The sequence below is a fragment of the Labrus mixtus genome, chromosome 1 (genome assembly GCF_963584025.1).
Source record: "Labrus mixtus chromosome 1, fLabMix1.1, whole genome shotgun sequence".
NCBI classification, from domain to species: Eukaryota; Metazoa; Chordata; class Actinopteri; order Labriformes; family Labridae; genus Labrus; species Labrus mixtus.
This window is the reverse complement of record NC_083612.1, coordinates 14,494,950-14,520,116: the sequence shown is the minus strand read 5'-3', so window position 1 is coordinate 14,520,116 and position 25,167 is coordinate 14,494,950. Positions and strand designations below refer to the sequence as shown.

The 25,167-nt window shown below is 45.2% G+C and overlaps 1 protein-coding gene across 5 annotated transcripts; it reads left to right on the top strand.

The window, feature by feature from the left end:
- Positions 1-3,962: 3,962 nt before the first annotated feature.
- sema6dl (sema domain, transmembrane domain (TM), and cytoplasmic domain, (semaphorin) 6D, like) lies at positions 3,963-24,721 on the top strand. 5 transcript variants are annotated; one of them, XM_061034175.1, is made up of 20 exons: positions 3,963-4,161; positions 10,805-10,976; positions 11,541-11,652; positions 12,669-12,729; positions 13,031-13,093; positions 13,224-13,325; positions 13,586-13,676; positions 13,921-14,040; positions 14,359-14,447; positions 15,234-15,451; positions 15,545-15,676; positions 16,284-16,439; positions 16,929-17,102; positions 17,469-17,609; positions 17,832-17,909; positions 18,038-18,096; positions 18,690-18,746; positions 19,294-19,476; positions 20,546-20,787; positions 20,892-24,721. In XM_061034175.1, the coding sequence occupies exons 2-20, from the start codon at positions 10,853-10,855 to the stop codon at positions 22,014-22,016; spliced, it is 3,327 nt and encodes a 1,108-aa protein (XP_060890158.1). In that variant the 5' UTR covers positions 3,963-4,161; positions 10,805-10,852; the 3' UTR covers positions 22,017-24,721. The 5 variants fall into 5 exon arrangements, with proteins under 5 accessions (XP_060890158.1, XP_060890177.1, XP_060890185.1 ...); XM_061034185.1 differs by lacking the exon at positions 3,963-4,161 and adding an exon at positions 4,672-5,122; XM_061034194.1 differs by lacking the exon at positions 18,690-18,746 and having other exon boundaries at positions 3,964-4,161.
- The last annotated feature ends 446 nt before the right edge of the window (positions 24,722-25,167 follow it).

Here is a 25,167-nt window from a genome sequence, read left to right as displayed (position 1 = left end):
TCAACTTGACACCTTTTAATTTTCTACTTTTTATTCTAGACACAGTCTCACAGACCTATCTCCACACTGTGCTGTACCAGCCCTGAACAAAAAAACCCAGTGATCACACATCACAACTCACCTGTAGGGGAAGAAAAACACTGTCCTTACAGAAACTATGGCAACATAGGCTGATTTGGTCTGCAGTGACTCAGCCTGTAGGGGCTTAGGTTGGGAACCATAGGGTTGCAGGAGGATCTGGTAGTTGGAGGTAGCTTAGCTCTGCCACGGTGCTCTTGAGCAACGAACTGAAACCCTCAACTGTTCGGGTGGTCTTTTATGTGCAGTCTATAACCCTTTTCACACATACGGAAATCTCCTGAAAAACTCCGGAGATTTGGCTACCTGGAGGTTCTTTAGGCTATGTGTGAACGCAAACAGCCGCATTTTTCGCGCGGAGTTTATCTGGCCAGACCCCTAGTATTTTATCCGCAGAATATCCGAGTGAGCTGATGTCTGAACGCGGCCGAATATACTCCGGATATTTTCAATTTGAGCCAATGGGACCCGAGTGACGTTTATATAGTGACCGGCTAAAGTGTCTGCCCGCGACCACTACGATCTCCGTGCACGTAATTAAACGGCTGCATTATGTTTTCTGTTCGTCAGTATGTTGTTCTCCTCTCTTTTGTGGATGTTGTCATTCCATTGGATTACACATATCATTGATATAAAGGCAAATATTCTCATTATAACGTCGCGTTGCTTCGGCCACTACTTCCGCGTTGTTTATTTACTTAAATTTTTAAATTTTAAATTGTTTATTTGTTTCTTACCCTCGGGGAATCCCCCGCGGCCCCTCCCCTCTGACAGGGAAAGTCCCCCGCTGTGAGGAGCATATGTGAACGGCTAGTTCGGGAGAATCTCCGGAGAAGTCCTCCTGTAAATATCTAGATATTATCCGGAGTGCATATGTGAAAACAGCTTATGTGTGTGTGTAGCATGTCTCAATAACAGAGTGTAAAAGTGAATTTCCCTTTGTGGGATTAAAGGATATCTTCTTCTTCTTCTGCTGCTGCTTTATGTTATTACGACTTTCATCTATTTTCATGGTTTTAAGTGACCTCTAGTGGGCGTAATAATTATGACAGGAATGAAGTCTGTTTGGGGTGAAAGCATGGGCATGTTGACTAATTCAAGTTATGTGCACATATTGATTAAAGTTTATGTAAGTAACAAAACCATACGTAGGAATTAACTATCTTACTAAATTAAACCAGTTTTTGTGAGAGAAAAATGTGCATGTGAGGTAGTGATCCCTGACATTTTAGTGGCATAATAATGGAAGACTAATGCTTGCCTTGTTCCGCAATCTAATCTCTGAAAAAAAACATTTTAGCTTTTCAGCTTGTATGCTGCTAGCTTCGAAGTTATTTTTGTTTGAACTGCAAATGACACGAGAGGTTGATTCAATCTCAAATAGGCATCAGACAGCAGACATATACCCAAAGTCTAAAACCTGTGAGTCAGACTGTTCTAGACACATCTCCTAACCTGCTCTGACGGATTTCTAAACTTTTAATTCCCTTGATTAGCTGGTGCAAAACGGTGATGTTGTAATAAAACATCCAACCCTGGGGTTAACTCTGTGTCTGGCTTCAGCCCCAACCTTCAACCTGCAGCCGCCATGCTCGACACATGGCCATCTGTAAGGGCATTTCAGGCAGTAAATAAGGGAGTGGAGGGTAGTGCACTCTCTGGTAGGCCCAACCTAAGGCCAAGCCCTGTCATTCTCCTCTACACCCCAAGGCCCACCCTCACACACCCCCTGGGGTTGACCTCCACACTGCAGGGTCCCCAAGGGAGCATATCAGACATTAGGAGTCCGGCACAGGCCTTCTGTCCTCTGTCTAAACCCCCAACCCTCCTTGCATGTCATCCCACTCTCCCACCATCCGTCTCTCCATCTCCCAACATCAATACATTCATCTGTCCATCCCTACTATCAATCGGAACATGCAATCAGTCTCGAATCCTTTGTCATTCACCCATCTGCTCCATTTACATCACTGTTTCGTTTGTTAATACAGCACCGTTAAATTGAATAACCCATTTTCCCACAACATAAATCTTGTTATGTTAGAAAAAAATCCATGTTTTGCATAAAAAGATCTTTCATTAGTCTTTTTCCTCTCTCATATGGCTTTTACCTTCACAATAATCACCACTATTTCATAATTCCAGACATATTAGATCATCTTCAGAACGACAGCGAATGACCCTTTTACTACTCACGGATTGGAACAATTCACGTGCGCAGCAAGAAAACTACAGTACACAGCACATTGAGAAAATTGTCATAGCCAACAGAAGTACACCAAAACCCATTAAAACCCACTGGAATGGTGTCACATTGCCATTACACCAATGATAAAACTGCCAATTCACCGGGAAAAAAAGACCAATCAATACACCCACCAATCACCAGACACCCACAGATCCATACATGTATCCACCCATCCTGACACTCACTACCTGCGTCTGCGCAAGAGCTCCACACATTGATCCATCCTCCTCCTCCACCCCCCCCCCCCCCCCCCCCCCTCTCCATCCCTCCCACCATAATAGATGCTGTGCTGATTCAGTCCCCACAGGATACAAGGACATCACATAGAAGCAACCCAGGACTGACAGCAGCATTGAGTGGCAGGATTGAAGCGTGAGAGGCCAGTAGAAAGGGAATGAAAGACACATAAATGACAGACTGGACTCCCATCGGTTGTGATAACCCTGGTGAGATTGGCGGAGCAATGTAAAAGTATAGGGAGGCTGAGGAAAAGAAAGGCTCTGTCAGATAAAACGACTGGATATCAAGGAATAGCGATTTGGGGTGGAGAAAAAAAAAAGGGAAAAGGGTGGAAGAGAGGGACAAGCGGAGACAAAGACATGGAAGAATTGCCAAACAGGGATCAGGCAGATCAGCAGTGCAAACTAGTGTTTCCTGTGCATGTATTGAGATGCAGATCCCACTTTCGCAGCTAATAATGGGGGCTGTCAAGAGTGTGTGTGCTCATGTGGGAGAGATTCTCACACATCTGTTGACCTGCCTCTCTAATGGGGTGCAAATGGGCTCCATTGTCGGGCCCTGCCGACCTGGCTGGAATGACCTGACACGTTCGATGACGACGTGGAGTTCACATGCATACGAGAACACGTCCTCACCCTGATGTTTACATACACATGTAGAATGCCTAATGCCTATGCATGGCTCTAGTTCAAACAAGACACAGGATAAGGAGAGACCAAGATACTCCCGCAGAGCTAATGCTGTATGTAGTGACAAGACGTTTTATTCTTTTTATTTTGAAGCTTATTTTCTGAATATCATATGGGTTTGCGGAGCTATTTGTCTCACTTAATACCTGTTCCCCTGCTCTTCAACGCTGCTCTCCACTTCTCCTCACGTTACAGAAAAGAAAACGTTTAATCTAGCTCTGTAGAGATTTATTGTGTGTTGGTAGTAATTTCAAATCATGCATTTTGCTTTAGAAGTTGCAATGCACATGGTTTTGCTGTTCTCTGTGTCAAATTGCAAAACTTTTTCTCTTCAATTTGTCATAGTCTGGATCATCTTCGCTGGACCTGTCATTTGTCTATTGCACGTTTCACTAAGGAAGAAGGTTTGTGTTTTTCCTGCACCCTCTTAAATCCAGACATTTCTAAAGCTGTGTTTTACAAAGCAGTCACAACTCAGCTGAAATGACTTTAACTAGGCACTCTGCTGACTTGGAGTTGGGGGATGGGGGTATAACAGAAGGAGGGGGGGGGGCAATACGGGGTCACACAGGAGGAGAACTAGAAGGGAGGGGGTCGCTTTTTTTTCTCTGAGCTCTTGGAAAGAAAGGAAGGAAGCCAGAGCAGAGCAGAGCCGGAGCCCAAACCAAACCGAGGAGAGATGGATGGTGGGGGGAGGGACTGGAGAGAGAGCGCTGCTTATTGGTAGGCTGCGGGTCTCTCTCAGTGGATGGATTGACTTAGCACGGGTCGAATTACACCATTTGCCGTGCATTAGTTTGTTTTTCTCTCAGCCAGGAGAAGTTGATTCACTACTACGACGCGCACCATATTCTTTATTGGGATTACAGCAACACGAAAGGATACAAAATAAGGAATTCAGATGAGGTGAGTTTCCTGCCGATACGTGGATTTACTTTGTTGCGCATTACGCAGTGAAAGTCGAGGGGGGAAACTAGAAAGGGAAGAGAAGTCTTTGGTGGGATGCTAAATATTTCTTTTGACCACGGAGCTATGCCGCTCTGCAAAACTGCTGGTTGCAGGACAAAAATAGTTCAGGTCCGGACTATTTTTACTCATGCTTCAATCCGTTTTACTGTTCATTCATTGCATTTAGCGCGGGCAGCATTTATCTGACCGTTCTGCTCCAAAGCGTCTATCCAACGCTCAGAAATTGGTGTAACACACAGGAGGAGCCAAACCTAACGTAAACTGTTTACTCACTTCTTTCTTTGTCAGACACTTTACACTCCAAATTAAACTGTGGGAAATATCTGCTATATCAGGTCCAATAGTTCAACCACAGATCGGGTATAGCGTATCAAAACAAGAGTTGAGATTGCGATGAGTTTATGGAACTAAAACGAAACGCACAGGAGGCTTTTTTCGTGTAGTTATTTTGTATTCAGGTGGATATGTGCCATATCATGCTCCTCGTCCCTCCACACGCCCTCTATTATGTTAAATCAATGATTTAACATGAACGTAGTACGAATCGCGCGTCGTTAATGTTTATGCCTTTTCCCTCTGGTTTGCAAAGTTAATAGTAGTGGAAGGGGCTGGTGTGTCGCCGTATGAGGGAGGGGGCTGTGTGGTCGTGGCACAGCTTTGAAGATCAGTCATCGGAGCGCAGGGACCCGGGGACGGACACAGAGCAGGCAGGATAAATGCTCGAATGAGACGAGCCGAAATCTGTGCGCAACTGGATGAGAAGGAGAGAAGTGGGGTCCGAATGGAGCTTTAAATAACAGGAATATTACATGCTGGGTGTTTTCTCTTAAATGGATTACCAAAGGAATATGACAAACAGTCGGATTGATCCATTCATGAGTGAATTTGGATACTTAAGGTAGGTGTCCATTGTGATTTTTTTTAAATTATTGATAAAGGTAAATTAACGGATACAATTTGCGCAGTATTGTTGAGATTTTTGAAATTGGGTTTGTTTGGCATACCACCAATGTATCCTATAGTCTAGTGTCAAGGGAGCTACTTTATTAACAGAATTTATGCAAGGAATCAGGTAGAAAAACACCTACTGTAAGAAATGTGTGCACAAATGTAGATATCCACTATGACAATGAAACCAAAGCAACGCCAGTTTGGGTCTCCGACAGACCCTTTGTTTAAAAAAAAAAAGGGACTTCGTTTAGTCTACATAATCAATATTTATTTTTCCGACAAAGTTCAAAGTTGTGTTGAATTGTACGAAGCTTCACATTCTCTGACATTTCCACTCGCAAAAATCCACTTGAGGCAAAGCTAACGTGCACATGATTGGATGGACCCTGCTAGCGAACACAGTATTAAACAATTAAAGGCGAGCCAAGACTTTAATGGTTTAAAAAAAAAAAAAAAATCTATTTACTGTATCCTTATTGTCATTGTGTTGGGCTCACTCTGCTGACGCGCTCGTAACCCCGTTTTTGGAGGCACGAGAGCACATAGCCCCGCGTGCATGCGTTGGGTTGCTGTGGAGGCCGTTCAAACGACCGTCCCATCACTGTTGTCACTCCACCGCTGTCCCCCCCCCCCCACCCGCGTCTTTGTTGTCTTTTGTACGAGTCCCACATGTGGGCTAAAAGGCTCTGAAAAAGATTTCGCACGGGTAAAAACTTGAATGCCTTTACGCCCCGCTCCGCACAATGCAAGCGTCAGAGCCCGAGCTGCTTCATGGATTGTGTGCGCAGAAAAACAGGAGCGGAAGACACCAAAAGCAGAACTTGGAAAAAAATGACCAGAGAATTGAAGAGAAGAAGAATAAAGACAGCGAGAGGATCAGTATGGTTCATTTGCTACGAAAAGGGGCGTGTAAGTGCAGAAGGTTAAAGGACTGTTCCTCTGTGCCTCGTTGAAGTTAAATTAAGTAAATGGGAAAAGAGAGATGCAGAAAATAAGCAATCAAGAGACTTATTTTGAGCTTCCATGGTAGGTCTAGTGTGCCAAATTAATTCTAGAAAGGAAACTCATTTAATTTCAATTTGTCCAAATTATGGTGGTGCTATTCTTTTACCAGTTTCGTGCACTCACACAAATGAAGAGAAGAAAATGACACGAGATGTGCACATCTCCCTGAAAATCTCCACTGCCCAGATATCTGTCAAAGAGACTCAAAAGTACAGACACAACAAAAACTACAAACTTGGCCCGAGCACCACACTCTGGCCGGGTCAAACACCAGAACCAGTTGAGTGTTCTTTGACAGCACAGCTGGCTGCTGCGTCTCACCCCGCCTCACTGGGCGCGGGGGTCACAACTAAGCGACCAGAACGATCACCGTTAACCTCCTCTACAGCCGGCCGTAACCCCGGAACAGCCACCATTAAACCCTACAGCCTTATGGTTATACCTAAACGGCTGCTTGGCAATCAGGTTATTCAGTGCTAAATTGGTTAGGTGGTAAAAAGTTTTAACCCCGTGTGCAGCATTTGGAGTCAAGATGTTTGTACAGTTTGCTTTGAACCCCCTTTAGGAGCCCCTGAACAGCTCTAGCTAACTAAAGTCCACTAAACGGGGGTGGGGCTCTATTGTGTTGACTTGCCCAAAGCCCCTTTTGTTGCACGGTCACACCTGCAGCTCAGCCCCCATTGTGCTCCTCTATAGCAGGACTGCTGCTGAGAACAGCCTTTCTCCTGTTTCACTCCTCCTCCTCCTCCTCCTCCTCCTCCTCCTCTCGGCCAAGGTAGACACGAAAGGGAGGGAAACACGGTTTAGGGTGGCACAGGGCTCTCCTTCTGCCAAATCTCTTGAAGCAACAAGTCCAGCCAGGCCTCCCCAGAAGTGATCCTTAGGTAAACAGAACACGGCCAGGGGTAGCGGTTATTACTGGAGTGGGAAAAGGAGTAGTAATCATTTCTGGGCCTGTGTGGCTGCTCTAATCATCAGACTGACTCACTTCCCTGTGTGGCTGCATCTTGATTACTTTCAGAGGCGCTGTTTTGAGCTGAACTCCAGTTTTGGACAGACAGTTGCACATGCAGACATTCATAAACAAAATGCACGGGGTGAAGTGTCTGAAACCGAGCTCCTTTGTATCCGATTTCCTGTGCTGTTATGTGTACAGCTCAGAATGGTGCAGAATGACAAGTCAAGCAGCCTCCAGCAGCATTCATTGTTGTGCTGGGATTACATCCACCCTTCACATTCACACACGACTTAGGAAACCTCACGCACCGCTGTTGTTTGCCATCCCCTTTTATTAGCCCCCGTTCCTCCTAATAGGACCACGGTGCAACAACACATCCATTCAGTGCGGCGGCAGAGGAGACGTTACAGCAGATTCATGCCAGTAAAAGCACAGCTACGAGTAAAATATGTGTTAATCTGTCATTATACGCTTGGAACACTAAATCTTTAGCTGTAACCACCAGAATTGGGGCTGCGGACCCCTAAAACACACCATCAGTTGAAAAAGCAAATCCAGCAGACCCCCTCCCCCCCTCCCCATGTTTAACACCATGGGCCTGAGCCAACAACATCAGCACGGAAAGTGCTTGGTTGTAGGACATTGAAAAGCCTGTAATAACAGAGGTAGAGCGAGGCAAAGCTGAATGGCACTGAGTTGCGTGACAAGCCCAGCGTCTCTAGGCTTGTTGAGGCCTATATGTGCATGTACACACACACACTGGAGGGCAGGAACCAGAGAGCGCAAAGGAATAGTCAATAGAAAACATGCTGGGGCTCACCAGAGATTGAGAAGTAATTTTAGATCACTGACCTCTGGATGTCTTCTGTTTCTGTTTTACATTAAAAAGTTTCGGAGGAAAGCCTGCGCCTCCGCAGAGCAGTGTGGCTATTACCATGCAAGGAATCATGGGAGATCAGAGCAGGGGCTTCTGAGTCTGGATGGAGTGTTTTTCTCCTGAATTGTTAAGTGAAGGAGAACGGCAGGGGGAGAAGAAAAGTGGTGTGTGAAGAGAAAAAGGAGATACAGAGCAGGACTTTCTGACATGCAGGGAAATAATTTACCTGTGAACACAGTCAAGAAGACCGGACTAGACGCTCAGTCTGCAGCCTGTACGATAACACTAAAGAATTGAAATGTGCAGAGTGGTTTGTTTACCTTTCATAGCTTCTGTTTATTTTTTTCTTCTTTTGTTGTGCGTCTGGTATCTATTTCTGTCCCAGCCTTCTCCCACAAACTCTGCGATTTATTGCTCGGCTTTTAATACAGCACCTTTCTTAGTGTGAGAGAGCGTCTCAACCAGGTAGTAAAAGAAAACAGCTGCCATGCTTTTAAGGAACACCGACTGTTTATCTGAGCAGAGCATTACCATCTCTTCCCCTTCAAGATTTAAATGCTGACAGTTGTAAGTTCGTAAAGATCTGAGAGCCTGTGCACAAATCTGTGCTAGGAGTTTATTTTTTATTTTTACTTAGAATAGAGTGACAGCTCCAGCTCTGTGGATTTTTGCATCTAAAATAAGAGAGAGCAAACCACAAGCCCCAATTAAGTGACATTATTGTGTCAATATATCAACCCTGTAATTTCACTATTAGGTGGATAAATTGAGATGGAGCGTCATCTTGTCCGCATTACTCAGTCAATCATAATGACATTTCTCTTTCAAAAGCCTCCGTACCCCACAGAGGACTGAATGGCCATGATTGCAGAGTATTGATGGCCCTAAAACACGCTTGAATACCCTTGATTCCGTCCTCACTTCTGTTCTTTTTTAGTGACACATCATCTTTCACTTACCCTCCAGACAAGAATGGGATCTTTAGTGTCTGGAAAACAAGCTCAGCACTTTACAATTTGAATATAGGCTGTAAAGCAGTGCGACCGGTCTGTATGTTATATCATCCACACACGGTGACAAAAGGCTGTCACGCTGATGATGTATTTCTGCTGTCATACTTTGGTATTTTCTGCTGGGTGACATTGTGAGCTGTGAATTCTTTTCAGCATTACAAAGCAGTCCGCAAACATTTTCAAACAGCAAATGAAGTTTCAAAATGTTCTTTCAACAAAAAGTTACAGTGTGTTACAAAGTCGTCGCACGGCCAAAGTGACATGTTAAAAGTCCATAGACTGCTCGGCCTGCTGCTAATCCATCAAGCTTCCTGTGTGGATCAATCACAGCACTAATGGCTTGGCAGGCGGGGCACACAGACAGCACTGGAGCAGGTGTGCTTCGGGGCTAATTGAATAATGAGTCAATACTGCATGTGTGTATTTGTATGTGTGTGCACATGCGTCACTCTTTGCATTACAGAAAAGAGGGATCCTGTATGTGCAGCCATGTGTGTGTGTGTGTGTGTGTGTGTGTGTATCCCAGTGCGCTTCCAGCTAATCCATCCCTCTGCCTGTGTGACGTCTCCCGGTAAATTGTTTATATCCGTTCAAGCTTTGCCTGCATGAATAATTTGTTTGCCTTATAAATATTTGAATGTACACCGATCATTAATATGCACAGACACAGTCTGTCTCTAAAGAACTCCTTCATGCACCAACATACACACTAAACTCTGCCACGCCCACAATACATTATTACCACCGGAGTTTCCTGCGTGTCATGTTCACAATCAGGCGAAGAGCAAACCATCACACAAAAAAAGACTACCACAACGTCAAAACATTTGTGCACGAGTAGACCCTCATAAAACAAAGATAATTGTTAATCTGTGCACTGAAATGACAAAACAGCAGCCCGAAGGAAAAGACTTAGAGCAGTAACAGGTACCAGGGCGCTGCTACTACTAGAAGTCAGCTAACGTCAGAGCAGGAGCCACGCCGGTGATTGTGATGAAGTTGCAGTGTGCCGATGAGTGTTGAGCCTGACCCAGAGAGACCAACCAATCAGAGCACAGATGTACAGAGACAGCAGGCCTGCCACGTTTCTAGCAGAGCGGACTTCCGCTGCATCCAACACACACCGCGACACCCCGCCGGTCAGTTGGCTGACCTTCGCTTGGATAGCAGATGCAGCGAGAGGTGGAGGGGAAACGGCAAGCACTGCCACTGAGAGCTCAGTCATCGATAAGCCAGAGAGGGCTTTATGCTTGCCTCGCGGTTCTACTTCAGGCGGTTGTGGGTAGTTTTGACTTTTGACTGTGTTAATTGCTAGGATTTAGTTCAGTAGTAGAGTCATTGTGACACCAGTGCCAGGATAAGTAGCGACCGTCAATACAGCCTTGAATATGGGATCAGGTTTTGTATGTATGCAAGATGATTTTAATATCCTTACCAATTAGCCCCCCCCCCCCCCCCCCCAAAAAAAAAAACTGATTTGAGAAGACAAATTAACGTGAAAAAAAACTGTGTAGTTCTTTAAAAAAAACAGCTATCAGAATGTCAGCATTGTTTTCCCCAAAGAAATCCTGTTACATGTTTTTGACACACTTGTATCAGACAGTCCCTCGGTATCAGCCAATTCTCAAGTCGGGAGGATATCAGAGTTGGTATTGAGAGGAAGAACAATTACTTAAAGAGCTTCTTTATACAAGACTCTGGTTTGCAGCAGTGGTTTTAAATACAGAACATGTTATAACAAGACACAAATGTATTCCTCTCTGTGTGCGTTTCCAGGTAACATCTCCACTAGTGTGAAACAGGAAGTGTCGTCTGTGAGCAGCCATGGGCCAGAGAGCTGTGCTTCTGCTCAGTGAGCTGCTGCTGCTGCTGCTGACAGCCTCACGCACTCTCCTCGCAGTCAGCTTCCCCGAGGACACCGTACCCCTGGATGTCGTTGACGCACACTGTGAGTATACGAGAATGCAGATGAACTCAGCAGAGACGTGTGGGGTGTATCATAGTGCTGCGACGTCACTGCAAAGGAAGTAGACGGCGATCTTTGAAGTGCACTTTTTAACTCACTCCAGACGCGTGTGGAATAAAAACAGCAGCGGCCCCTCGTTCTAGTCGTGTCAGCAGTCCGGACACTAGCATGCCATTTCCACAGTAATAGAATCAATCTGCTGTACGCTCAGCTGTAGCATTAAGTGGATTTCATTTTCATCTCTGTGATGCACAGGAGGAACAGAAATGTGCTGACATAAGCGGACATTATCTAACGTGCAAACACAAAGAAACACAGATACAATTACACGTAATATAAAGTCTGTATTTGTACTGTACCATTAGCTTAATTGCAGGGGGGATTTATAGGAAGCATATACACAGCATATTCATTTCCAATAGGCACAGTAGAGTTAAACATAGCAGTAGGAGAGTGAGAGTGCTGTTTTTCCCGTGCAAGAGCATCTTCCGCCTCTACCGTGAGTTTGCCATTAATAGCATGTGTGCGTGTGCACCGTCTCTTCAGTTTCACGGAGGTACCCTGTGTTCAGAGGCCGGCCCTCTGGCAACGAGTCACAGCATCGCCTCGACTTTCAGCTCATGACCAAGATACAGGACACGCTGTTCATCGCTGGCAGGTAAAATCAACACACACACACACACATGCACTCTGTCTCTATCCGTCTTTTTCTCTCGCTTACACATCCCCCACACCAATACACTCACTCACTCCTTGGCAGGTAAACAGTGGCATAAGAGGAAGGGGGGGGGGGGAGCTCTTAGTGTTATTGGATCTGTGGCTCCTCAGCCTGCAGCCGATGTATATGGCCTGTATTGATCCCTGAAAGGCGTCTATCACGGCGGCCTGATGCTCTGTCAGGGGTTTCTTGGCATCTTTACATGTCTTTTTGATATTTATGGGTAGTAGGATTCATCTGACCGCCAGCACTAATACTGTAGCAGGAAATCACCTGGACATCTCCAGGATAAAACTCCCACCTCTGGAGCCCCCGTAATCAGCGCCACATGTATCACTGCTGGCAGGTGGATCCTCCTTGTGCAAGTTCATGGATGTGTTTTTTTACTAAAAGGGAAGCAAATGGTTCACTGAGCTGATTAAACCCCTGTGGCTAAGATTGTCCACGGCCTTTTCAGTTGAATTATGAAAACTATGTGTGGTAATCGAGTAGGGTTAAGCAGAGAAGATAGTCATGTTCAAGAAAGTTGCATAAAAATCATAACCCTAATGTATTTTCCTTGCAACACCCAATCTGTTCTGCAAATGGAAATTGGAATTAAATGACTTGTTTTGACAGAAATCTACTCAGGTTTTTAAAAGCACAAGATTGGTTTGTAAATGTTTCCCTCCATTCTGATGTTGCTTTGAACTAAAAAAAAAAAAGTCCCCAGTTTCATTCTGCTAGTGGCTGTAACCACTCTTCATAGTTAATGAGTTCCTCTAATGACGGTACAGTTTAAAAAAAGTCATCTAGAAATAGCACATTAAAAGAAAATTCAGGAATGCAATTTAAATATGTTGCTGATTTTGTGCACGAGTCCCCCCCCCCCCCCGATTGTCATCGCACTCTATATTAGTATATCCCTTATTGTGCCATGTCACTGATCTTTGTGTTTCCTCGTTGTGTGTCCGCAGAGATCAGGTGTACCTCGTCAGTCTGAGAGAATCCTACAGGAATGAGATCATCCCTTACCGGGTAAGATTCTTGCCACAAGCTGCTCTCCTTCTCCACAAACACGACAAGGCTTCCATACAAAAAAAAAACACAGAGCCATTTATCACAAACTGGACAGGTTGTGAAACGAGAGAGTGGAAAAGGGAGGTGTGTGTGTGTGTGTGTGTGTGTGTGTGTGTGTGTGTGTGTGTGTGTGTGTGTGTGTGTGTGTGTGTGTGTGTGTGTGTGTGTGTGTGTGTGTGTGTGTGTGTGTGTGTGTGTGTGCGTGTGTGCATGTATTTTTGCCGTGCATGTGTCTAATGCTCCCTTTTGGCTCTTACAGAAGCTTACATGGCGATCGGGCCAAGTCGACAGAGACATGTGTGCTGTCAGGGGAAAACACAGAGTATGTATTAAAAAATCCTTTACTCGTGTAACTTGTATCACTGTACATGCAATCACTTGGACTTGAACTGTGAGCAGAGAATCTGGCTTCCTCTCCAAAACACTGATCCATATTGTGTCTCTCTTATCAGGACGAGTGCCACAACTTCATCAAAGTGCTGGTCCCCAGAAACGATGATCTGGTGTTTATCTGTGGTACTAATGGCTTCAACCCAATGTGCAGATACTACAGGGTGAGTATCCAGTGCTAGAAACTGTCATGCCATGAATTCAAGTTCGAGGTGTGCATGCTGAAACGTGAAAAGCCTCAAAGAGTATCGTCTTAGTAGTTTGGGCAGCGCACCCTTTATCCTTAACGTCTTTTTTTAAATAAAATTTGCCTCGACTCGTTCGGCTGATCTCTGTCCTAGCTGGTGTTTTTGTGCGTTTGTTTCCACTGTGTCCCCTGACGAAACTCCTCTAATGTGTGGGTGATCGCTGTGTTCCCCTTCAGCTGGATAACCTCGAGTTTGACGGGGAGGAGATCAATGGATTGGCACGGTGCCCGTTTGACTCCAAGCAAACCAATGTGGCCCTTTTCGCTGGTAAGGGGTCAACCACACACCCACCCGCCCACACACACAGTTAGTCCTGCTGAAGAAGCTCTAATGTGTTCCTGCTTATGCTCTCATTATCACCTCTGTGTCTTTGCCAGAGTAAAACTGTGCCTGCAGCGATAACAACTCCGCCAATTAGGCCTTATAAACGAAGAGAAACAACAAAGCATATGAGAGCTGTGTATCCCAGTTTTTGGTGACTGTACTCCTTTTTTTTTGTTTTGTATTGTAGAGGGGAAGCTGTATTCTGCAACTGTAGCCGACTTCCAGGCCAGTGATTCTGTCATCTACCGCAGTATGGGTGATGGATCGGCCTTGAGAACCATCAAATACGACTCCAAATGGCTGAAAGGTAAGCGAATGCTCCTCCATAACTCTCAATCTTTATTTCTCACTGGAAATACACTTGTCTACCTGCCAGCTAGCTAAATGCCCATGGTGCCTTTGCATGGTGTATGTATGTACGAGGCTGTCAGGGCTGTTTTTGGAGTGATAGAGAGCTCTCCTGCCTTGCCAAGATCCATGGGGATATGGCCTGCTCTCTCCCAGGCAATCTAGGTCACCCCCAGTCATATACAGCCTTGTTCAAATCCCTGAAATATTCAACGTGCACGGCGGTGGTGACGGTGCAGAAATACATTTCAACTCTCCGCCTCTGTCTCTCCCTCAGAACCTCATTTCCTGCACGCAGCGGAGTACGGGAATTACGTGTACTTTTTCTACCGAGAGATTGCTGTGGAGCATAGCAATCTGGGCAAGGTAAGACAGTGCACCTGCCGTTTAAAAAAAAAAAAAACACGACGTATTCCACACAGATACAGTATGCTTGACTTTAACCAAAAAAAAAAAAAAAAGGGGCTTACACCTTTCTCAGTGCATGCTTTCCTGCCACAAAAGGTCCCAGTGGTAATGGGGCTCATTCAGGCAATGACAGAATCGCATTAGAATACATGAGACATTTTGACTGCCTGGGTTTGAGGGGGATTTTCTACTAATGTAAAACCATTACACAGTGAGAGGATTTGTCTCTTCCGAGAGATTGCACGCTCTGTTTTCCGCTCCCCTCCCGTGAAACGCACACATGCAGAGCGGGCATTAGGACGCTCTGTCTGAAGCCAACGTCAGATTTGACCATCCTGAGCTGGTCTGGCCGAAACCACGTGAAGCCAGAATCCTCCCATCAGCCACAAAGCTAATAAATATTTCAACCCTGCTAATGCTCTGGTGACACCTGGCCTCTGATGGAGGTTTGCACTGTTACATTATTAAAACTGTGGAAGCCAACAGCTTCACGCACTTTATTTATACTCAAAGCTTGGCTTATATGTGCAATCAAACACGTTTCCTGGTGCTGCGGAAGGGGTCGGCGCTGATTCACCCGGTAAGGTTGAAAAATCTCCACACGCGCAGTTCAAGATGAGTGTGCGTTAAAGCTGCGTTGCTACCGGATGGACAGATGCATAATTCATAATGTTGAAGTGTTTTTTTTTAGTGACGTTCGCTCAGCTGCCTCACTCTTCCTCCCGCCTCTTGTCATCCTCGCAGGTTGTGTATTCTCGCGTGGCCCGCATCTGTAAGAACGACGTCGGCGGCTCACAGCGGGTGCTGGAGAAGCACTGGACGTCCTTTGTGAAGGCGAGGCTGAACTGCTCGGTGCCGGGGGACTCCTTCTTCTACTTCGACGTGCTTCAGTCAATCACGGACATCATCGACATCAATGGCGTCCCCTCCGTGGTGGGTGTGTTCACCACGCAGATGAACAGGTGAGCAGAAGATGCTTTCAGGAGTTCTACAAATGAAGAGGACAGCAGTATGATATTTACAAGGACGTGACGTTCATTTTGTTTTCGTCACAGTATCCCCGGTTCAGCAGTGTGTGCCTTCTCCATGGCTGACATCGAGAAAGTGTTCTGGGGCCGCTTCAAAGAGCAGAAGACTCCAGACTCTGTGTGGACCCCATTTCCTGAGGAAAAGCTGCCCAAACCTCGGTGAGGATCAAACTTCTCTTCTCCCTCACAATATTTCAAAACTCAAAACCTTTTAAAGAGTCAAAGATGAGAGGGGGGGGGGGGGGGAAGGAATGTGGTGCCTGCCAGCAGGTGTTTACCGTCTGTCATTTTGTCCCCTTTTTCAAACCCTTCTTTGTCCAGCTTAAACCCAATGAAATCAAATCTTTCCCACTAGTAAGAGACCAAGTTATTAGCTTTGACCCAGCACACACATTCACCATCTGCTGATAATTGAATTATTAATTTGGGATAATTAGACATGCTGCATATTTAACCTGTTTACAGTCAGCACGTACATTTGTAGGCCTGCCCTCTGTCCAAAACACAAAGTCCAACAAAGGACCTCATTACGCCGGTAAATCATTGATGGGTGATAACCATGCATATGTATATTTTATGTTTCCAGCTGAGGCCCTTTTTTGTGATCCTAATAGGCACCTGCTCCTCCCCCCCCCCCCCCCCCCCCCCACCCTCTCGTTACACTTTTCATCCATCTCAATACGTGTTAGACTGACTCCCCTGCGTGTGATCGTATGTCCTGACCTCTGACCTTTTGCCTTTCCCTCATGTGCACCCTCCATCTTAGGCCCGGGTGCTGTGCAGGTCACGGTCCAGCTGCGTCCCTGAAGAGCTCCATTGAGTTCCCGGACGATACTCTGCAGTTCATCAAGTCCCACCCTCTCATGGACACAGCCGTGCCTTCTATCGGGGATGAGCCGTGGTTCACTAAGACCCGCGTCAGGTAAACAGAGAGGCGCAGTAGAGATGCACTGACTTAGTTTTTGAACTTGTGCCCTTTGATAAGTGACTTACTATCATTCGACACATGAGCTGAAACGCACAAGAAGTTATTGTGGTTTAATCACAAGTTGCTCTCAAGGATAAAAAGGCTAATAAAAATGAGTTGAATGGAGCTACAAAATGGTTTTTTGAAAAGAGGATTTGAATTTGACGCAAACTGTCTAAATCTGAAAACTTCAGGAAGTATTGAAAAGAATATTGAGAATTAATTCATATTAGACAATGCGTCACATACTGTATATCAATATCTTACTATGCCCAGTGTAGGCTAACTGTCATCCTGGTGATATGAAATGCAAATATGTTTGAAAAAAAAATAGTGCGAACTTTAATACATTTAACAGCCGGAGTGATTTGTGCATTCAAAAATGGCCTCTCCTATTTTGCACCCCTGCTGTGAGTAACACATGCTCCTCTGCTGTGTGTGAAGGTACAGACTGACGGCGCTGGCTGTGGACAATGAAGCGGGACCTCACAAGAACCACACAGTTGTGTTCATCGGGGCCGAGTCAGGGGTTGTCCTCAAGGTTTTGGCCAAGACCTCCTCGGCGGCCCTGAATGACAGCCTGCTTCTGGAGGAGATAGATGTCTTCAACACGGCCAAGTAGGGATACGCACACTTTTCACACTCTCTCTGTCTGCCTCTGTTTCCCTTCCCGTTCTGCTTTCTGGCCGAGGAGTCAGCAACTCTTAAAGTGAAGCCTTCTGGCACAGATGGCAGTGCCTGTCTGTCTGCATTCTGTGCCGGAACAGTATGTGTGTAGTTTTTAAAAAAATTTTTTATATCTGTTTATTTTTGGATATGAATACAAACGCTGCAGTGTGTCAGAGGTTAAAATCTTGTTAAACTGCGTGGAAAAAGCTTTATGTGCCTACTCCACCTAACAAGTGATTAAATCTACTGAGACTGAAACAGTAGACAGACTTATCTGGTAAACGTCTGATCATGTTTCTCGCTTCCCTTTCCCAGGTGCCTGTCTAACCGTGAGGATGACAAGCGTGTCCTCTCCCTCCACGTGGATAAAGACGCACACAGCCTGTATGTCGCCTTTTCAAGCTGTGTCATCCGTATTCCCCTGAGCCGCTGTGAAAGGCATTCTGCCTGCCACAAGTAAGTGACGCACAAATGTGCACGTCGGCAGTTTTAGACGCGCTTCGGTCGGTCGTAGGTTTATGACTTTAGTGTTTTGTTTTTCAGTAAATGTCATAAAAGCAATGATAACAGCTTCAGCTTACGAGTCGTGGTTAATGTTCAGTCAGTCACGTGTGTTCAAAGAGCACTTCCCAGAGCAATTAAACCCGGTGGTTTGATGGTGTGTTTGTGTGCCACCAGGTCTTGCATCGCATTAAGGGACCCTTACTGTGGCTGGAGGCCTCATGGAGCCTGTGAGAGGATTCTGCCTGGAGTTTTGTGAGTTAAAGCCCTTAGCTCCAATAAAAATTAAAAAAAAAGTTCAAATATAACAGACGAGAAATTCGATTATAAGACTTCCTGCAGCTGTTTGATTCATCTTTCTATCTGTCTCTTCTTTTTTTCAGGACTGGTTATGAGCAGGATGTTGAATCTGGAAACACCGCCCACCTTGGAGACTGTCATGGTACGTATCTCATCTCCATTGCCATGTCGTCTATCGTGCAGTGCGTACACACACACACACACACACACACAGATACACACATACATGGACACACACGCTAATGAGACACACACTCATCTCCACACACACCATGAGCCTGCACACTCACACCAGTAACCACTCCAGTAACTTGCCCCTACATAAGTCTATGTTCAGTATTAACACACACATCTGCATACAGTACATGGCCACCTGTAACTTATGAAACATGGACATGTACAATTCAGGGCCATGTCTAGCTGGTGCAAGTGGTAGAGGTTTGAAGATATCTGATGTCCAGAAAATCTACCTTAACTCATTCAACTTTTTAAAAAAAGTCAGTCCCTTCATTTGCACCAACTAAACATGACCCAGGCTGAACCTCAGTATCGATCAGAACCAGAGGGCCTTCTGTGACTCCAGAGAGAGACGGACACTTCTAGCGAGTGCTTTGTATCTTTATTGTTAAGTCTAATAAACTGCACTCTTCGTGTCTCTTAGGGAATTTTAGTCTTTATTTTTTTTCCTTCCTGAATTCCCTTATGCTGATTTCTTGTCCTTTTGAATTCCTTTAGCGTTTTTGGGCACTACATCAGCGCCAGATTACAAATCATATGGCGACCCTACCTCTGGTTAGTTTGATCTTTTACTCAAATGGTTTCTTTCCTTGAGTTCAGCATCTCCAGCCCTGTCTTCTACGCCACTGTCACTGTTCATCTTTTCCTACCAAACACTTCCTGAATGCTCAAATCACCCGCCTCATTTTCCATCGCCACCAAACACCAGAACCATCGGGCGACATTGGTGCTTTTTTTGGAGGCACATATTCACTTCCTCCTTCTCACTCATCACTTCATGTTTGGATTCCTCCCTCCTCTCTGCATGCCCACTCTCCATCTCTTGGCATCCTTACTGTTGTGTACCAACTCCTCCTTGAACATCAGTATCCTCTTTATTTCCTGTTCCAAATTCTCTTCAACTAAAAACAAAAAGTGTATTGATTGGTCTGTGAATGTGAAAACACTATATTTTGATAAAGGTTAACTTGGGTGAGGTTTATTCATATTTTTTTAAACACTAACCCATAAAATTACCCATTGCCAATGCCTACTAACCGGGGGGATAACAGAATGCTTTACCCACGTCTGCAGTTTGTTAATAATTTGTTTGTCACCACAGACATGGAGTTTTCATCACCGCCAGTCACTGTCCACCCCAGTGGGCCCATACTTCCCCCAGTACTCATACCCACTCAGAGCCCCAGCTCTGAGCCTGGTCCAGAGCTCTACGGCTCAGGCTTTGTGCTGCAGGATGACCCAGCCACCTCCCATTCTTTAGACTCTTTCCCAGGGGGCCAAGAGGGTAAGGCCCGCAGGGAGGCAGCCAGCATGCTGCATTGAACCCAATCTGATAGCTGCCAACAAGTCTCACTAAGCCTCACAAATGGGAATCCACACATATAAGCTCACATATGCAAACACATGGCACACAATGGCAGCTATTTAGGATTCCCATTAATATAATATAGCACATTTTAATGAAGTTTTTCTTTTTGGAATATTCATTTGGATACATAATTTATTTTTCTATGCATAAAATATTTGTATTTAAATATTGTTTTATTTCCTTAAACATATTATTTCCTTGTGTTCTTTCTTTCTTTCTTACTTCTGAATTATTAATTCGGCTTTCCAATCACTAAAACTTTTACTTTCTGTTCTCTTATTGTTTCTTTTAAGCTTTTCTTTAGATTTAGATTATGTCGCTGCCACTAGAGATTTATTAACTCTAGGTTTAGTAACAATTTACCCTGGCTGGTAGATCATTGACTGGGCCTGCCCTGCCACTACACTATTGTGGCTGCATGGTGTATGACTAACTCCTTCAATGTCTGTGGTTTCTAACAAACTCTCTGTAGAACTCTAGCCATCTGAACACCGGGGAAAGCAAGCACTGCTTCTCTTTCCTCGGAAAAGAACTTCCCGTTGGTTGATCTCTTGTGCAACAGTTCGATTTGGCTCTCTATTTCAGACAAGAATGCATTCCTAACCTTCTGGTACTGTTTCAACGCATGACAAAAAGCCTCTATTGGAACGGGGTCCAAGACAACACTTGAAGTCTTCCCTTCTGAACTAACACAGAACTGCTCACTGCTTCTTTTAGATGGTGAAATGGATGTGGGTACCTAACAGCTTCTGCCAATGTTCACCATTTTTCTTCTTCATCTGGAATAGAAATCACAAAATGTCAGAGTATGTTTGTAGTTAAGTGCTAAACAACAATGTGGAGATGTGTTAGAAGCAGAAACGTGTGCATGAATGTCTTCACACACAAACATGCACATTTTCTGCTGTTGGATGGAGGGGGATGCTTCAGTGAGCATTTTGACCCTTTTCACCAGGGGTTTAAACAGTGCTTTAATGTTTTATAGGTGTGTGGGATATCCAGGCAGGTGAGACCAACCAGATGGTCCACATGAACATCCTCATCACCTGTGTGTTTGCTGCTTTTCTCATGGGCGCACTTCTGGCTGGTCTTATTGTTTTCTGCTACCGAGACTCATTTCTCCGTAAGCCAAGAAATGTCCACAAGGATGCAGAGTCAGCGCCATCCTGTTCAGACTCCACCGGAAGCTTCGTCAAGCTAAATGGTCTCTTTGACAGCCCTGTAAAGGTACAGCCATCGCAACGGCTCAGTTGCACACGTCTTTTGTTGGCAGTAATTGTTGAAGATGTGACACCTGTCTAACCTCACTGATGTTGTTGTCTCATTCTTAGGAGTACCAGACCAACATCGATTCTCCCAAGCTGTACACCAACCTGCTGAGCAACAGTAAAGACCTGAACTCACCAAATGGGGACACCAAGACCATGATCCTGCGGGATGGTTGTCAGCCCCCAGAGCTTGCTGCCCTGCCTACACCTGAGTCGACTCCTGTGCTTCAGCAGAAAGGACTGCAGCCCATCAAAAACCAGTGGGAGAGGGCTCAGGGGAAGGCCGGTGGTCCTCGCAAGGAGTCCAACTCAGCAAAGAGTCCTCAGTTCCTTCCTTCTCCCGTTCCTCCTAACTCCAACTCCAACCTCCCTCACCTCGCCCTGGGACACTCCCACATACCCAGTGCGGTTGTCCTGCCTAATGCCACACATGATCACCCTGACTTTGAGGATGGGGATGATACACTGCCACGTTCTTCAGAAAGGAAGTTAAAGACCCCAGATTCTAAGGGAAGTAGGAAAGAGCAGAAGAGGTCCGTGGATGCCAGGAATACCCTAAATGACCTTTTAAAACATCTCAATGACTCTGTGGCCACCCCTAAGGCCATTCTTCAAGACGGATCAGGGCCCCGCCCTAGGCAACACCTCACACTGGAACCCATGGAGGAACTGACTGAAATGCCCCCTAAGGTGCCCAGTCGCGAGGCTTCCCTGTACTCCCCCTCCTCCTCCTTACCCAGGCACAGTCCCACCAAGAGGGTTGATGTGCCTCTGCCCTCCACTCCCACCACGCCCACGGGCAGCCTGAGCATGGGGGGAACACTGGAGAGGCACAGAGGGGGGTACCAACTCCAACGGAGTGCCTCTCATAGGCACTCCTTATCCACCTCACCAAATGGGGTAACAATGGGGGTGTCTGTGTCTCGCCAACACAGTATGAACAGAGGGGGTTACATGCCTCCAACGCCCCCCTCCAGACTTGACTCCCACAGCGGGGTAATGGGGGCAGGAATGCACTCTGCCCACCCATCTTCTGTACCCCGACAGGGCAGCTACAACGGGCATTGCTCACTCCCTCGCACGGGGGTTAAAAGGACCCCTTCGCTAAAGCCAGATGTGCCCCCTAAACCCAATGGGTTTTCACCACAAACTCCACAGATGCGAGTGGTCAACAAGTACAGTTATTAAAGGAACATGGGACTTATCTGAGTGAGCGTATAGCCCCGAGTGCTTGGAGGGGGGGCTTTGGACGGGGTAGGCCTGGTGTGTGTTTGTGTATCGACTTGAGGTTTGTTCCCCCTTTAAATGAAATGCACATATACTCACTCTAAAAAGGGAAAATCACACGTGGCCAAAGATACTCCTTGGAGCTTTTTTGCTCCCTACGTCCCCATGTCCCTCCATTGTCTCGGTAGCCATGGGATATACACAGTGGACAATAGTTAATCCGCTGTTCTAAGTTGTATCTGGGCTTGGTGACACCTGTTCCAATATTAGGTACGAGGTTTGCGACACAGACGCGGGGCCCCGCCAGCGTGTGTGCGTGTTGTACGAGGGTCAAAACAGTGAAATACTTGAAGAATGGGTCTCATTTGTCACTGCCCTTGAGCACTGTCTTCCCACTAATGTGAACTGAACAAAGAGGAGAGGTAGGCCATGCCTTTACTTGCGAGATGGTTGGGGGCAGAGGAGAGGGAATTCAAAATTTTAACGTGTGCTTGTTGCTTTAGAAACATATGACTGTGGACAGCTGTATGAAGCAGCAAGCGGACAGAGAGAAAGAGTGCAAATGAATGTGTGTGCGTCTGTGCGTATGCGTGTGTGGCACGCAGGTTTGTGTTTAGGAAGTACACAGATAAGGCCTTTATATTCGATTGCCAGGAATGGTATCACATGCCAGAGGATGCACCTGAAGATCCGTCTAAGACCTAAGTCACTGTTTCCCATTTTAACTATATAATCTCTACTTTGCTCTTGTTTAAATCCATCCGAAACCGAGCCTTTTGCCACTCTGTTGTGATTTTATAATAAAGTTAGGCTGAAGTGAAGTTGTTCATCCTGGGTTTATACTGGGACAGGGATTCTGTATCTCACTGGGAAATTTAACTAAGTACATTTACTGCTAAGGGTTACAGAAAAAGGTGTATCCTCGATACGTTTTCTTCTCTACCAGACCTCAATTGCCCTTGATGTGTGTGTGAGTTTGTGTGTGTGATACATTACAGAGGCCAAGATGTTCAATTTTCAGCAACCAAACACACTGTCAAGATTGAAACATGGGGGGAATGCTTCTCTCCAGGACTGAAACCTCCTCTAACCTCCACTGCCCCCTTGTAGGAAATAGGCTGGTGGTTCAAGAGACTTCTTTCTTTATGTAGCAATGGTATTAGTAAAAACATATTCAGTTCTCCTCTCATCCTATAAAGGAATTTTGAACATATTATTTGCCTTTATAACGTTTACTGTGTTATTTAAAGAATTTTTCATTTGAAACTAAACGCAACACCAATGGTTTAACTCAATTTAAAGGAACTCAACATTTCAGGGCACGTCTGTTTAAACTTGTGTGAACCCTAATAGAAGAACAGGAGAAAATTCCCCCTGCATTAATCCTGTTAAAAGGTATATGATACTGACCCGAGAACAAAATGGTGGATATAACACCTCTGTCTTCTGCAGCCTGTGTTCCCTGTGCAGCTTCCCCCGTGAGTGGCCAGTGTACAATCAACACAACAATTACCAATGTGTCCAAACGAGTCATGCTGGGAATGACAAGATCCTGTATATAATTAAATACTATAAATAAGGAGTATAAATATTTTTAGGCAAGTGAACCTGAATCTGTGCATTGTGTGCCTTATTCACAAAATAAACTAGTACATTATATAATATTGGCAATGTCAATTGGTCCTCTGTATGTTATTGTCATATACTATATACACATTTTTTATATGAGATAATTCAAAATCAGCAGGATATGTTGAAAAATCACTACCTAATCCAAACTGGAGTGATGTGGAAACAGCAGAAAAACATTCCACTTTTGAATTTTACTGAAGGATAGTCAAAAAAAAAAAATCTTCATTATGAGTATGGATCAATTTTCTCCTTTACTGTCGGTGTTGAAAGAATGGGTGTCAATCCAGCACATAGAGGTGCCATGCTGTGAATGTATTTTCTTGACAGTGGGATGTAGGGTGGTTAGACCTTGTACTGTGGAGCAGTCAGCTCAACGCAGCACATCCTGCCCACAGCCGATGTATCAACACGGTGTTCATGTGAAAGCCGCCTGTTGGCATGGGCGGCGGTCATGCAGAATCTGTAGTGACAGGAATTGTTTCCATTGGTCAGTAGGGACGCTTGGGGGATCACATCTCTTAGCATTGGGTTCATTATATCTGCATCTGCAATCCTATCCGAGTGTCAGTTGCCTGTTAAGCCCAAAGCCACATTTTGTTTACAAGTGATGATTGTATGTAAAGACTTTCTGCCTGTCATCTAACCAGTGTTTGGGCTCTTTTTTCTACTCGATACATGCACACTGACATCACAAACATACAGCCAACACACACTGCTCAACTGCCTTGTACATTGCAATATGAACTGGGTCTTTCTGTTGCAATCCAAATTGAAGCCTTTATATTTCAGTCTGAGCTTGGTGTGTGTGTGCAGATAAACCAGATTTTGTCATGTAATTTTTGATTTTAATACTGTGCAACATGGCGATGCAAGGCCAGCTGTATATATGACCTCCAGAGTATTTGAGCGTGTAGATATGTTGTAAAATTGTACTGTGAATGTGTAAATAATAATGATGGTCTTTGTTTCATGATATCTTTTGTTGATTTTTTTAACACGGCATGTATAGTTGAAATAAAACATTATGGCACAGACAGAGCCGTCTTTGAGGGTTGTTTTTAATCTCGGGTTCCCTTATTTATGTGTCTTAAGTTGGATGTTTTGTAAAATTCAGATGCGTGGTCCTTTGTGTAACCATCTTAAGAGCCCGTAGATGTTTTCTGTCCCTGCATCATGACTGGTCTGGGGGAAATGCTGCTTGTGTCCTTGCTGAGCTCTGATTTGACTATCAGAGACAGCGAGAGTCCGCAGAATGATTAAGAGCCTCAGACTATTTTTAGAGCTGGGTTGTTTTGAAGTTTGGGGCCAGCAAAGAGTCAACCACACCAGATAGCTTGTGGGAAAGTTTCCAAAGTAGCATGTTCCTGTAGCCACCAAACATCTGGACTAACTACTGCTCACGGCATGAGATCTGAGCCACCAATGAGCTGTGGAAGGGCTAACACACACACACACACACACAAGCACATGCAGACGCTTA

Excerpts from the sequence above, each read along its gene's own strand:
- sema6dl (XM_061034175.1), top strand. The coding sequence starts at position 10,853 with ATGGGCCAGAGAGCTGTGCTTCTGCTCAGTGAGCTGCTGCTGCTGCTG. Across the intron at positions 13,677-13,920 it reads CAATGTGGCCCTTTTCGCTG|AGGGGAAGCTGTATTCTGCA; the intron begins GTAAGGGGTCAA and ends TTTGTATTGTAG. Across the intron at positions 18,097-18,689 it reads CCACCTTGGAGACTGTCATG|CGTTTTTGGGCACTACATCA; the intron begins GTACGTATCTCA and ends GAATTCCTTTAG.